The sequence below is a fragment of the Strongylocentrotus purpuratus genome, unplaced genomic scaffold, assembly GCF_000002235.5.
Source record: "Strongylocentrotus purpuratus isolate Spur 01 unplaced genomic scaffold, Spur_5.0 spur5_scaffold_21, whole genome shotgun sequence".
NCBI classification, from domain to species: Eukaryota; Metazoa; Echinodermata; class Echinoidea; order Camarodonta; family Strongylocentrotidae; genus Strongylocentrotus; species Strongylocentrotus purpuratus.
In genome coordinates, this window is record NW_022145607.1 from 26,504,159 (window position 1) to 26,519,570 (window position 15,412).

The 15,412-nt window shown below is 41.7% G+C and overlaps 1 protein-coding gene across 1 annotated transcript in view; it reads left to right on the forward strand.

The window, feature by feature from the left end:
* LOC580974 (DNA polymerase zeta catalytic subunit) overlaps nt 1-15,412 on the forward strand; it is a 39,399-nt gene that overhangs the window by 11,147 nt on the left and 12,840 nt on the right. Inside the window, exons 14-23 of the mRNA XM_030995522.1 lie at nt 838-971; nt 1,544-5,927; nt 6,703-7,729; nt 8,267-8,395; nt 9,786-10,189; nt 10,608-10,723; nt 12,019-12,137; nt 12,774-12,892; nt 13,407-13,548; nt 14,706-14,950. Coding sequence (XP_030851382.1) covers nt 838-971; nt 1,544-5,927; nt 6,703-7,729; nt 8,267-8,395; nt 9,786-10,189; nt 10,608-10,723; nt 12,019-12,137; nt 12,774-12,892; nt 13,407-13,548; nt 14,706-14,950 — 6,819 coding nt within the window. The remainder of the gene's footprint in view (nt 1-837; nt 972-1,543; nt 5,928-6,702; nt 7,730-8,266; nt 8,396-9,785; nt 10,190-10,607; nt 10,724-12,018; nt 12,138-12,773; nt 12,893-13,406; nt 13,549-14,705; nt 14,951-15,412) is intronic.

Here is a 15,412-nt window from a genome sequence, read left to right on the forward strand (position 1 = left end):
TGAAATACAGTCCAGCGGATGAGGGATCAAATCCCAACATGACACTAGCATCCTTTGGCAAGAGGTTCATTTTACATATGCCGCTCTCCACCCAGTTCTTGGTGGCTAAAGGTTATGCTAGAGCACCACATATTTGGCCACTCAGCTATAAGAAAAGTGATAATATTGGAAGACCAGGGACCCGCTACACAAAGCCATTTTTAAATGACAAATGACAAAAACAATGACAAATCTGTTGATAACCAATCAGAAGCAATGATTTCACTAGCTTATAACAAAAACTGTCATTTGTCACTGATGACAAGTTTTGTGAAATGGGGCCCAGGAGCATCATGGCATGATGGATATGAGCACTGTAAAGAGAAAGGCCACTCAAGGAAAGCTTGAGGAAAGCTGCAAAAGTTCTTTTTTTTTAGACAGGTAGTCACCATAGACCTTTGCTTCTTGATAAATGACCATTTTTTTTTAAAATGAGAAACATTGTTTCGAGGGAAACAACAAATGTGGTCTTCATAGATGAGTGATCTTTCGATGCAGGTAGTCGCTATAGCAGAATTGTATGATAGTGTTTCTAGGATCCGGGCTACCTCGGACCTGGGGACAACTCGGCCCGCTGTAAAAACTGTCATTTTTTGTCATTTTACCCTAACTCTAACCCTAACCCTAACTCTATCCCTACCTAACCCTAACCCTATACCTAACCCTAAACCTGCAAAAAATGACCGTTAATGCAGTGGGCTCCAGTTGTCCCTGCGTCCGAGTTAGCCCGACTCTGTGTTTCTATCATTTATTCCTCTTTCTTTCATTCGCTATCCCCTTGTCTGCTTGCCTCCATAGGTTAAATGAGCTCATTGGTGAGATAGAGGAAGCAGGGGATGAAGCATCTCAGAGGTCAAGCCAGAGGTCAGGCCAGAGTGGGGATGTGCCAATACCTCAGCTAGATGGAAGCTCGGACATCAATCCAGGGGAAGGTCAGTTTCATTTAAAGCCCCACTGCACTACTTGTAGCAGCTTGCGCCCTCTATGTAACAAACAATGCTTAATCGGTGTCCGTTGGTCCCCCATGATCCTCTTTTTCTTATGTTAATTGAGAGCTGATTTGATGAGATAACCACCTGTCAGTGACCAGCAGGGTGGTCTAATCCCCCCTGGCCACCTAGTGCAGACAGGCTTTTAAAAAAAATTCTGCGTTTAACCTAGTTCACATTAAATTTAGTAAAACACCTCTAAAAGTTGCGTGGCATAATAAAATGACATGAAAAGTAGGGCGCCTCACATTTTGTACCTTGTAACACTTGTAGATAAGTGAGTATGCTTTATATGAGCCTTTGTACTGCGCAGCTATGTTTTTCCTTGTACCCATATCTACAGATAATTAACATGGAGGCTTTTCTTCCATATTTGTAATCATTTTTTTGTCAAGACTTGTTATAGATATTGAAACATCAGTTAAACACAATAGAAACATGTAGGTAAGCTTTTATATATGGTGAACAGTCCTTGAACATAATCCTACATGTCACTCTTTGTTTTTGTATACCAGGTGAAAGGAAAGACAAATCAAAGTCAGTTGTTGGTAGCGGCAGACAAGGATCAAAGAGTCCTCGCAAGCAAGACAGTGCCGTAGGTTCTGAAAGGCCGTTGGCAGCAGACAAAATTGCCAGGAAACCTCACATGGCTGTTGATGGTCCTCTAGGGGATATCTGTGATGCCTTAGAGCCCTTGGAAGAATCTCCTAAAAAGAAACGTGCTCCTGCCAGAAAGAAGAAGGGACTTTCAATTGCCTCCAAAAGTACAAGAAGTCCAAGAAAACTCATGAATGGAAGACACGATGAAGCTTCTCCTGTCTTTGAAAAGGCTGGTAAGGTCCAAAGAAGAAAGGCCAGTAATTCTTCTAGATCAGCAGGGAAACGGACCAAGCGGATACTTCAAGGTGAAGGCAAAGTTGAGAACTCTCATGAGAATAGTTCACACAAACCTCTTGTTTCGCTTGGAAGAGGAAGAATGGGAAGTAAGAGTCCACGTAAGTCATCAGAAAGGGCTGACTTTCCCTTCTGCGCTGAAACAATGTCCCGTAGTCCTCAGAAACCTCTGCAGGGGCCACTAGAAAAGTACTCTAATGCCATTGAATACAAACTTGCACCTTGTTTTCAGTATGCTGAATCACTAAAGCCAAAAGATTACAAAAGGTTACTACAAAGGGGTACCTCTCCCAGACCTATGGATACCAAGAAAAGGAGACATAGGCAGCCATCAGGAAATGAAAAATGTTCAACAACTAGCCCAAGACGAAAGAGACGTGGATTGAAGAGCAATTCCCCAAGATTAAGAAGGAACAGTTCTAAGGTGGAAGATGTTGACAATCCTCCATCAAGTGGAAGGAGGAGGAGAAACTCAACGAAAGAGGAATCTCCCCAACAAAGCTCTAGTGCCACAAACAGCAGTGCTCTGAGAGTAAGGAGAACCAATTCAGCGGTTTCTCCCAGGAGAAGAACCTCTCAGGAATCTTCAAGGCTTCAGAGTGTGTCTTCAGATGAAGACTTTAAAGAGAGTAAACCTCATGCATCATTTCGAAGAGGGAATACTGGAAACAAGGACACTCGTAAAAAGGTAGAGGAAGGGAAATCGAGTAGGAAGATGGCCAAGGGCATAAGGTCAAAGAGAAGCTATCGTCAAACGCCTGATATCCCAGATGTTGTCAAAGACTGTTCTGTACCTAAGGAACCGGCCAGATCTCCTGGTAAAAATGGAAGTGGCAGGGGAGGAAAGAAGAGCCCTAGAAGGCGGCAGCAACAAAATGATAAACCATTCATCTCAGACAGAATAATCCGCAGCCCTCACAAACCAATGGAAGGAGCTGTCTCGGTATACATTAAAGCCATTGGCTATAAGATAGCACCTTTGTTTCAGTATGCAGAGTCTGTTAAACCTAAGCCCAAAGTGGTCATAGCTCCTTTGGAACTATCCACATCCCCCACGAACATCCTAAAGAGAAGTAATAGCATAGCTGTCAGTGCCTGTGAGAAATCTCCAAAGATTCCAGCCAATGTTGTCCGAAGAATAAGTATGCCAGTTGGAAGCTCCCCAGATAAATCAATTCAAGGCCCATCAAAAAGTCCAAAGGCTCAAAGAAGAACCAACAACCTATTTGACAAATCATCCAGATCTCCTGCCAAACAACGTAACAGAGAACCTGTGAAGGTTGCAAAGAGAAGCCGTCCAACAGCAAAGGCTGAAGTAAAATTATCTCCAAGGCAAAAGAGGAGCAGACCAGAAAAGTCTACATCCTGTATGGAATTGGGCTCTGAAGATCAGTCCCAGTCTCCTCTGTTAGATCGATCATTTGTCTTTGATAGTATTCTGACTAGTCCATCAACAGTGGGTAGGGGACATATGGGTCAAAGAAGTCCCAGGGATTTGAGGAAGTTGGAAAGCAAAGGGTCACCTGTGCCTTCTTCCAAACAGATTGGAAGATCACCTCTGAAAGGTGTGAGGGATCTTTCTGGTAAACTGGTGCAGATTCAAGCATCTGATAACAGAACAATCCAAGATGGGGACTTTGGAGAATTCAAGACTGAACGTAGAAAAAAAGCTAACCGTTTGAAGACTGACAAAAAGGAGAACCTATCTGACAAAAGCAAAGAGGACAAAGAAATGAAGCATAAAAAGGCAAAACAACAGCGGTCCAAAGATGATAAGGGGACAAAAAGTACCACATCCCAAGGAGATCGAAAGAAAGAGCCAAGGGCGCGGAAAAAGAAAGACAAGAACCTAGATGGAAGGAGCGAAAGAAGTAAAAAGAACAGAGGGCCTGAAGAAAAACCTGTGAAGAAGGGTCGAAAGCCTTCTGCATTAAAATTTCATCCTGTCACTATGCCATTCGTGAGGCTGAGGGAAGCTACATGGCCAAAGTTGAAAGCATGCAAAGAACTCAATCCCAATCTCATCTTGAGAAAGCTTTGCTTAGATGAGGGAAGCTGGAGGGAAGTTGTCAGGAATGCCCTCTACAGAGACCTCAATCGACTGGCAAAGAGTAAAAGAAGTCTGGGAGATGAGGAAAACACAGATGCCAAAAGAGTCAAGAATGGTATTAGCACCCCTTGGGGGAAAGGCCCAGCATCGTCATCACCCAGAAAGGAACAGCTGAAAGCCATAATGGTTGCAAAACAAGGCAAGGATATCTACAAAAGATTAAAAGGAGCAACTCCAAGGAGAAGAGCAAAGTCCAAGATACAAGACATCTATGGGGGTGGTCCTGACAACAAAGTTTGGAACTTTGTTCCTCCGATCACTCCTCCAGACGACGAGATCACAAAGAACCCCATTCCAGAGATCTCAGAACTGAGCAAGGATGATTCTCGAGATGTGATGTGGCGGTTGGCATGCTATTCTCCACAGCGTCCAGAGAAGATTAGTTCTCCGCCGAGATGCTGGTCTCCACTGAGCAAGATATCTGATACCGAAGAGGAATACGAGGAGGATGATGAGTACATAGACAAGGAAAATGGAGTAGCGCCCCTGCCGGTTGAAAATGTTGGGAAGGAGGAAGGGACAGTTGCTGTCCACACCTCTGATAACGAAATGGATATTATTGAGAGAAACCTTGGGCAGATTTCAGACTTTAGCGTCTATGAAAAGATGCTAGGCGGCACAACTGCAGGAAGGTCCCTTCAACAAGAGACAAAATCAACCAATGATGATTTTGCCCTGGAGCATTTCCAGGAAGATGTCTCTGGAATCTTTAATCACCTCCATGGAAATTTAGAGAAGGACGCCATCTCTGATGAATTTGCCAAACTTGATAATTCTGTTCCCAACAGCCATGTCAATAGGATGGAAAGGGGGAAGCAGATACCATCTCAACTCGGTCAAGTTTCTAATCAACATAGACGAACAAGCAAGGTTAATGGTAGTCACTGTACTACTGAAGCCCAGGTTCACCATCATGCAACGAGTAGCCAAAGTCAGCAACTGGCACGAGATAGTGCAAGCAAATCTAGAGGACATTCTGTACCACAGAGTAGTCCACTTCTACCTCAAAATAATATCCCAATGCAGGCTGCTTCTCAATCCAATTCTGAGGGAAGTGTGAGTAACAGTTCATCTCAGATTCCTCCGGGCCAGAAGCCTCCTCCATATTATTCTGACATAACCAACTCTGGATCATCATCGCCATATACAGCTCATTCTCCACGCAGCATTGAGAGAAGTGCAAGCAACTCCAGCTCCATTCAATTCGCTGTCCATAGCCAGGGTAAGACCTTGCAGACACCAGGATCACAAGAACCAACAACCATTCCAGAGACAGACTCTGAACATAGTAGTGGCAGCCCTCCTCAGCATCAGTACAACTCCAGTCAACCTACACAACTTACCACTCAAGGAAATCACTCCAAAGAACCAGTTATCCATCCAGGAAACAGTACAAACAACCAATCGGTGTACTACCACGGTGCTTCGCATACAAGCCAAAGCATGTACGACATGTCCAGCCATTCTCTTAATCAGTCAACAGCCTATACCAATGATAGGGTGTCAAACCAGAGTCAGGGCTTCAGCCAACCGCATCTTCCGCCCTACCCGTCTCCAGGTAACAATCAGGGATACCCACCTCCGTACCCGTCCACCCAGTCCTCCTACCCCAACCCTCCATCCCAATCCCCTAACCACCAGCACCAGTCACCCAGTTCTGGATCGCAGACCCATGCTGCTTACAGAGTGCCCTATCAACCGGGTCCCCAGCAGCACCCGTACCAAGACAGCAACGGATCTACAGTCCCGGCAGCCAAGCCCAAGATCTGGCGGCCTGTGGCTATGCCTCCGACAGACACCATGGTTAGGAGCAGCCTCCAGGAGTATGGATTGCCAGAGGTTCACCACCAAGGTGCATACTGGGGAAATCCTCAGGATCATGCTGGGAGACAGAGGTGAGTACTCATCATGTAGATCCTTTGAAATTAGAGCCCCATCGTCCTACTTGTAGCTACTTGCTCCCTCTATATAGAAAACTTCCCCAGTCGGTGCCTGTTGGTCCCCATGATCCTCTTTTTCTTATTTTAGCTGAGAGCTGAGTTAATGAGATAGCCACCTGTTAGTGACCTCACTGTGTGGTCTAACCCCTTCTTGCCCAGTAATGTTGACGGTCTTTAAAGCTACACATATTTTCATTGTAACTTATAGTTTTATTAGCGAGATGTTTTAGTCTATCCACATCTTTCCAGCGACACGGGTTCTATACGCTAGTGCCCTTTGGTAAGGCATTAAACCTCATCACCAGGTCCCTCTGAGAGGACCTAAAGCAGTCTGTCCTCTGGTTGCTAATACTAACAAGCATTTATGCTTTCTTAGCAGTCAGGTAAAATAACCACAACACACAAATTGCTATTTATAAAGAACTACTTGTACTTATATGTAATTGTAAACATGTTCTCATACTGTGACCAATGTGTCAGAAGGAACTGTAGCTTAGATTGGGGACTTGTGTGTATTGTCTTAATTCAAAAACATTTTGACATGATTTGCTGCTTTTTCTGAGCGTGATTTTTTTGTACCAAGGGCTAAGTTATGGAAATTATATATTACATCAAAATTTATTTTTTAATCAAACAGTCAATAGTTCTTCCAACTGTACTAAAAGGGCAAATGTTACTATTACTGATGCCACATATTTCTATTGTTTTTTTTGTCTTGTTTGTCATACAGGGAGGGCCTTGGCCAAGCACATGTTCAGACCATGCTTCCCTCATCACTGCAGCCTGCTGAAACCCCCTGTGGAACGATGGGACTGAACCATTGGCAGACAGTTGTCCAATCACAGGGAGAGGCATCATCTTCCCAGGGCTATCCCACTTCTCATCAGGGGTACAACAGAGATGCTGTGTGGATGCCTTCAAAGTATCCCCCACCTCGAGGATCAGTGGCTGGATGGCTGAATACCAAACAGCCAGGAGAGCAGAGACATGGCTTTAGGCATGACAATCCGGCTGCTCCTCCAGGGTACAAGCAGAATCATGAACATGGGCAACAAGCTGTGACACTGCCACCTTCCTCACCAGGACAGAGTACGCCCTTCTTGCCACAACAACACAATGGCAACCTGCCCAGCAATCAGAACAACCACTACACAACACCCCAAGGACAGCAGGCACACATGGAGAGTGATGATCGCAACAATGCACCACAGCTACCACTTAGTGGCCAGCAAAATGTGATTCCGCCACAAGGCACTTCGCCCTTGCAACCTGGTGCTTACCCGTTACAGTCGTCGACCCAGCAACAAACTGCGACTCCTAGGCAACAGCCTCTACAAGCAACTCAACCAACGCCTGCTGCTGCAGATAGTAAACATCCAACATCATCTCTACATGTATCAGCCACATCTTGTGGAAGCAGCAATGGCATCCCTGCTCAGGGACAACCTACAACAAGGGTTTGCCCCAATGACCCCTCTACAGCTACCAACTCCAACAACCCAGCCACAACTCCTGGTGGCAAGCAGAAAACCAGACCCCATAAAGGTTCCAGTATGACTACTCCCGTGGCTGGGATTCCTAGAGGGGCGCAGAGTTGTACCCCTCCTCTGTCAAGCACCCCACTCCGCCCGTTGTCAAGGACTGCTATGATGTCACAGGAACAACCTGGAGTGACTCCCATTGCCATGCAGAAGCCTACACCCCTCATGGACCTTACCAAGATGAAGCACCCTTCCCTTCCATGCACTCCTGCACAGGTAAGCATAGTGGATTGCCAAATCTGTACAACTTGTTGAATTATTCAAATAACAATTAATCCCATTCTGTCGCTCTCTTAGAAACTTTCATTTCTCTCACATTTTTCACTCTTCCATCTTTTTGTTCTATCTCCCTTTTTTCTTCAAATTGTTGCTGGACTGTTTTGTAATTCATCTCAGATTTTTAATTTTCTGTCTGTAATATTTGAAACAAAGTCAATGGCGAAACCCGGTAGAGTGAAAATGTCAAGGAATGTTGCTCGTTAGTGAAATTGTAATTGCATGGTAAAATAACAATGCATCGGTAAAAATTAGACCTCATATTAAAAAGATACTTAAGACATCAACTAGGATAGACATATACAGGGAGAGAGAGAGAGAGAGAGAGAGAGAGAGAGAAATAAAGAGAGAAGGAGAGTCTGGTAGTATATTGTTAGTATTGATAGGTAGGCATATCTACATACATGTTCTATCTCTATGGAGTAAATTTAAACTCTTTCAATCAATCAGTGCATGGTATGCTTTTGTCCGTCACAGGTTACTCCAGACGCTGCACTGCGGAAGAAACGCTCGTTGACCTCTCAGATTGAGGGACCGACCCCAAAGAATACCTATGGCTTCAAGGTCAGCCAGGGAAATGTTCAAGATGCAAAAGCTCTTCATGTGGTAAGAAATCAACTTTTCGTATCTTCTTTCCCTCTAGTTTTCTCTCTTTTGGTTTTGTTTAATCTTGTAAAAAATTTATCCAGTTGAATTTAACATAATTGCTTTTTAACTTTATACTTTTCAATGCATTAAGTCATAATTTTGTTGTTATTTGTTATTGAATTACTATATAGGTAAAGTTACTACATGTATTCATAACTTTACTTCATGTATTTTCTTATATTTTACTGTAAATATGACAAAGTATAGTATAATATGATTTACACTTTTGCCATGTTCTAATTTTACAATAAAACCAAATTAAATTGAATTGAATTGAATTTTTCTCTCTCTCCCTTGTACTCTCATGATTCTTGTAGTAGGAGATCAGCTTTATCTCTTCTTTCCCTTAATTTGTCTCTTCATATCTATCTATCTACCTCCTGCACTGTCATTATATGTGTAACATTTTAGATCAACAGATAATGTTAGTGCTAAAGTGTCACATAAGAGGTGTACTGGTCTAGTTGATTATAAGTCAACAGACCGTGGATAACATCAAATGTTGCTTGAATCCCTGTTGCGGTATTAACGTCCTTTGTCAAGCTATTTATATAATATTGACTGGCCTTGAGGGGTATATCAGAAATATTGACCAAGCTGAGATCATATTGCCCCGAGTCGAAAGACGAGGGCAATATGGTCTTAGCGCGGTCAATATTTCTGATATCCCCCCGAAAGTAAAGCCAGTCAATATTTTTATTGTTATCCAAATCAGACATCTAGAGCAAATACAGACATCCACCATGACAATCTCAAGAACTGAACAAACTTTGTCAACCCATCACTGTGCATCCAGTGCTTGACACAATTTTCGATACACTGCCAACAGTGTACAGTTGGTGTGATTATTACGTCACAATAGCGTGCGCGCAAAGTGCACAGGTTCTCGTACGCATAATAGATGCGCAATGAAAATGACAAAATACGGCGCAGTCGATACAAGATGCCCGGATGCGAGACCGTGGAAAATACCAAGGTATATTTTCACTCGTCTCTACACGCAAAGTCAATACGCGCAGGGAGACCAAGGAAAATACAAAGAATATACCCCTCCGTTCCCACTGCTAGTGAAAACTAGGGCAATACGGTTTTGTAAATGACCAGCTCAGATGTCTGGTACGGGTAATAATAATCTATATTTACCACTTGCCACCCAGGTGACGTACATCCAAAGAGGTGCCTGGTAGAATTTTTTGAGGGCATTATCATTGCCCCTTAATAGCTAAAGTTGGATTATTAAATGGAGTATGTTTTCGTAGTAGCTACCCTGTGTAAATGTTTCTAGCGATATTCCTCTTTGGGTAGATAAGCCGAGCTAATGGGAATTATTTCTTTGTTTTTTGAACAGGTTCAGCACCTGACCACCATGAGTCTTGAAGTCCATGCCCGTACAAGACGGGACTACCATCCCGACCCTGAATTTGACCCCATACGAGCCATATTCTACTGCATCCATACAGATGGCCCTGACAACAAAGCCCCACCCGGTAACCATCACCGTGGCAATGTCGATGACCCCAAAGCTTCGGCAGATGCAAGCAAAGACGTCAGTGATGAGGGTCACATCAGGGTCGGGGTGATTATGGTTGACCTCTCAAAGAAGGGGTCAAAGGGCGATGGAGGGAACGTGACTGACTTGAATGTGGTGACCCAGCGGGATTGGATGGCCAGGTCAGGGGTCATGGGGATAGAGGTCACGTATGTGGAGGAAGAGAAGGAGATGTTTGAGGAGTTTGTCAAACTTGTTAGGAGGTAAGATTTTGAGCTAAAAACTACCATCTACATGATCTACAATTTATAAATGTGCCTTGAATTTAAGGAAGAAACCAACTATTATGGATAAAAATATAAAAATTTGGGCAATTAAATATTGTCTACAACACTGTAGGGGTTGAAATATATTGTAAAGCAGCAATATTGCTAAATGATATTGCTAAATTAAAAAAATATATCGTTAGATGATAAGGTGTGGCAATCTCTCAAGCACTAAACTTATATCGTCATACCTCTGTATGCTTCTGTATTATTTACAATTGCAAATGTATAATGATCGTAATCTAGTGTTTACTACCGTGATGGTCATGATCATACTATGTAAAATTTTGAACAATGCAGAAAATAATAAATAAATAAAGAAGAAATAATACCCTTTCTGCTTGTATTCTTCCAGACATGATCCGGACATGTTGGCAGGGTTTGAGATTCAGCAGCTTTCATGGGGTTACCTCTTCCAGAGAGCAGCTTTCCTTGAGGTACAGCTCTGTCAACTGATCTCAAGATTACCAGGTGAGTCATAATAATAATAATAATAATAATGATAATGATGGTGCTTATAAAGCGCTTACTATCGAGTCTCCAAGCGCTATAACAAACAATTACATATTAAACAAAACAAAATATTACAAATAAACTTACAAATTACAATACATATGAAATATACATCAATATGAACAGAGTAAGTTAGACAGCTTTTGAATTGGTTGACAGTCTGACAGTTTTTGACATGTAAAGGTCAGCGTGTTCCAAAGTTTAGTAGAAGCTGTGCAAAAAGAGCGATGACCATAAGAAAGAGTTGACTTCAAAGTAGACACAAGGTTTAAGTGTGTAGATGATCGTAGATTGCGTGAGAGTTTGTATGCCTGGATTAATCTTGTGTTCTTGCAGATGTGTGCTGGTGCTACAGACATCTATTTCATAGGCTCACGCCTAAGTTTTCTTGGGCTCAATATCCAACAGTATAAAGATATTGAATGGTAGAGTATTCTTTGGACAGCCGATGGGGGTTATATTTTCCCGAAGCACATATCGTTGAGGGAAAATATAACTCAGTTGCGTTCCAAAGAATCCATATTACATCCCTTCCAGTAAACATCTGTTATATTAGATAGCCTAGATTATACTTTGTTAAAAGTGTATAAAATTAAGGGTACTTGCGATCTAATGCCTTGTCTACTTTTCTCAAGCTGGTCATCTATGTGCATTTGACGGGGAAGGGTGAATGGCTCTAGTCAAATGGCACGCGATAAGACAATATAAACGATGGGTATGCACATGGTTGCTTGGATTCAGTATGATGCAAAAATCAAAAGTTGACAATCTAGGAAGCAAGTTGTAGATAGAGAGCCCTTAGTATTTTATTTGTAATATGCTTGAAATTAGAATTCTATCGGAAAGTGGATTATTAATCAGAAGATTGACATTTTTCACTTGGGGATCCAAAATCATGAAGCTATATAACTTTTCACTTTGCAAGAAAATGTCTGAGGAAGGTGGTGAACCATAGACGTTCAAACTCTCACCGTTTAGCTGTTTCATTTAAAACCTATCTGCACTAGTTTAGCCAGGAGGGATTAGACCTCCATGTATGGTCACTGACAGGTGGTAATCTCATCAAATCAGCTCTCAATTAACATAAGAAAAAGGGGACCATGGGGGACTAATGGTCACCGATTAGGCATTGTTTGCTATAGAGAGGGCGCAAGTAGCTACAAGTAGTGCAGTCCCGCTTTAACTAATACCTAACAATCAGAATTGAAGCGACATTGATTACGATCCTTTTTTTATTGTGTCTTTCCTTTCAGATGATAAGCGTGAGAGTCACTTTGCCGCAGAGAAAGATGCGTACGGCGCCGACCACATGTCAGAGATCACAGTGGCTGGAAGGGTTGTCCTTAATCTATGGAGGATAATCAGGCACGAGGTAAAGTGGAATACCCCTATTATATAGCCCTGATTGTTTTCTTTTCTATGCCGTCCTTTCTCCATTTTTTATTTTTCTTAAAAAAAATAGAGAGAAGGTTGAGCTCTGTTAAAGGGATTGGGTAACTTTGTCTTAGATTCTGAAACAAAATCCTGGATTTAGCTCATGCTGCAGTCATAATTATAAACCTGTAGGTCAGACAGGAATCCGATGACTTTTACAAGCCAATCGCCTGTCTGATTATCAAGATATTTATGATTGTGACTCAAAATTTCAAAAACTGTTTTCCTAACGGTTTTTTATAAATACGCTACAGTCTATTGGGGAAAATGAGTATGGAAAAACCGGTCACTCCAAGATTTTACTTTTTTGAGGCACTTCATGATCATTTTGAAGCGCAATTTTGTTAGGGCTTCAATATTACACCATATCACATACATTGATAATACGTAGGGCCATTCATCTCAGATTTAACATTGTTAGGCGATACCGTTAATAGTTTTGTGAAAATAATTGCATTGAATTTGAACATTCTTTCAAATTGTTTGGGGTAGATAATCGTGCATATTACACTAATTGATTTCAACATAAAATATTATTATTGAAAAACACAATTCCATCTTTGTTTCTTTACAGGTGACTCTTAACATCTACACCTTTGAGAATGTTGCATACCATGTCCTTCACCAGCGGCTCCCTCTCTTTACGTTCCGCTCCTTGACCGACTGGTTTGACCACATTACCGCGTGCTACAGGTTTGTGGTTGATTCCATGCCAGAGACTTTCAATGTCCAGCTGTGCCTTTCTTGTTTCAAATCCCTTGTTGTTTGATACATGAAATTGTAACGTACAAGAAAATTCTGTATTTTTGTATACTGCATATGACGCAAGTCTTTTAAGTTTTATCCATGTAATGAAACCCCCCCCCCCCCCAAAAAAAAAAAAAAGAAGAAGAAGATGTATGCATTAGATTTGTGTATAAATTATGTAAATGTTCTATTGAGATTAAATTTGGAACAGATTTTGCAGGTGATTTATTCAAAATGATATAATTGAATTTACTACAATAAATGATACGTAAATCACAGTTATGAAATTTAGAAGAAAAGAAAAAAATTCCATGTTCTTGTCTACCGTTAGTCAACAATATTTCCAAAGATTGTGAATGCATGTATAAAGGAAGTAATATTTAGTGTATCCTAATCCAACATGCTCATTTGCCAATACTGCACTCTGAAACAATTCCATTTATTCAAAATCTCACATTAGGTGGAGGACAATTGAGTACTATGCTGACAGAGTGAAAGGGAACATCCAACTTATCAAGAAACTCGATCTGATTGGAAGGACCAGCGAGCTAGCCAGGCTCTTTGGTATCGAGTTCTACTCTGTGCTATCAAGAGGTTCTCAGGTATGATCGTAATTATCATCATAAATGTGTCTCGGTTTGGTATTATTTGTTTGCATGTGACCAGTAGACTTTTGGTAGTTGCAATTAGTAGTCACAAAAGGAATTTGAGAAGAGAAAGATTAGGTATATAGGCATATCAAACGGCAAGAAACATACTTTGTCACATGTGTAAATATTTAAGGTGCAGGTAAGCAGAAAGTATTAACAATCTCCTCCACATTATGGTGGTCCAAACCAATATTTGATTATTACATGGTCAATAATTCAGGAATAAATCAGATAGATTTTCATGTAAAAAATGGTTGCATTAGGAGAAGTGAAGAGGATGGTGACTTTATTTTACCTGACTGCTAAGAAAGCAAGTAGGTGTGAGTAGTTAAGACACAGTGGAGTTATGGCTGTATGTTCTATCCTGGGGACTTGGTAACTCAAGAAACATACTTTGTCACATGTGTAAATATTTAAGGTGCAGGTAAGCAGAAAGTATTAACAATCTCCTCCACATTATGGTGGTCCAAACCAATATTTGATTATTACATGGTCAATAATTCAGGAATAAATCAGATAGATTTTCATGTAAAAAATGGTTGCATTAGGAGAAGTGAAGAGGATGGTGACTTTATTTTACCTGACTGCTAAGAAAGCAAGTAGGTGTGAGTAGTTAAGACACAGTGGAGTTATGGCTGTATGTTCTATCCTGGGGACTTGGTAACTCAAGATTAATGCCTTAGGCTGTAGTGCATCGACTTGGTTTCAAACCACAGACCTTGATAAAAACCCATTGTACATGTATCTATGGCTTTAATCCAATTGACTTAGAGTAGTATACTGTACATGCCTTAATACCAAAGGCACTAGTGCATTGGCTTCATTTCGAACCAGTGACTTTTTGGTGAAACATTGCTCTACCACTAAGGGATCACTTTCAAGTTATCCAATTACAAACCATATACTTGCTTTTTTATCTCACAGTATCGAGTCGAGTCAATGATGTTACGGCAGGCGAAGTGCAGGAATTACATCTCAATTTCAGGCACTAATGCATTGACTTTATTTTGAACCAGTGACTTTCTGGTTATGAACCACTGCTCTACCTCTAAGGGATCACTTTCAAATCATCCAATTACAAATAATTCGCTTGTTCCTTCACCTCACAGTATCGAGTCGAGTCCATGATGTTGCGGCAGGCTAAGGGCGGGAATTACATCGCCGTATCGCCCAGTGTCCAGCAGAGGTCGCGGTCGAAGGCACCAGAGTGCATCCCCCTCGTCATGGAACCGGAGTCAAGATTCTATGAGGATCCCGTCATCGTGCTCGACTTCGCATCCCTCTACCCGTCCATGATGATCGCGTACAACTATTGCTTCTCCACCTGTCTCGGCCGCGTGGAACATCTTGCCCAGTATGCAATATTCATTGGTTTCTTTATATTGTGTATTTATTCTATGTATTAAAGCCGGACTGCACTACTTGTAGCTTCTTGCGCCCTCTATATAGCTAACAATGCCTAAGCGGTGCCCGTTGGTCCCCCATGGTCCCCTTTTTCTTGTGTTAATTGAGGGCTGATTAGATGAGATGACCACCTATCAGTGACCTTGCAGGGAGTTCTTATCTCTCCTGGCCAAACTAGTGCAGACAGGCTTTAACCCAATGTTCCAAAATAATTTTAAGATAGTGAGTTATGAATCTGAAAACAGTCACAACACATTTTAATAGGCGATGTGTTTAGCTATTGAAATTGTTATTTTTTAATAATCATTTATTACTGAGAAGGTGAATTTGTTCTTGGCTGTCTCTCGCTCTCCATCCGTCCTAAACAGTTGGACTGACTCCTGGCCTTGGACAGTCTCCCCATAGGGTAGCC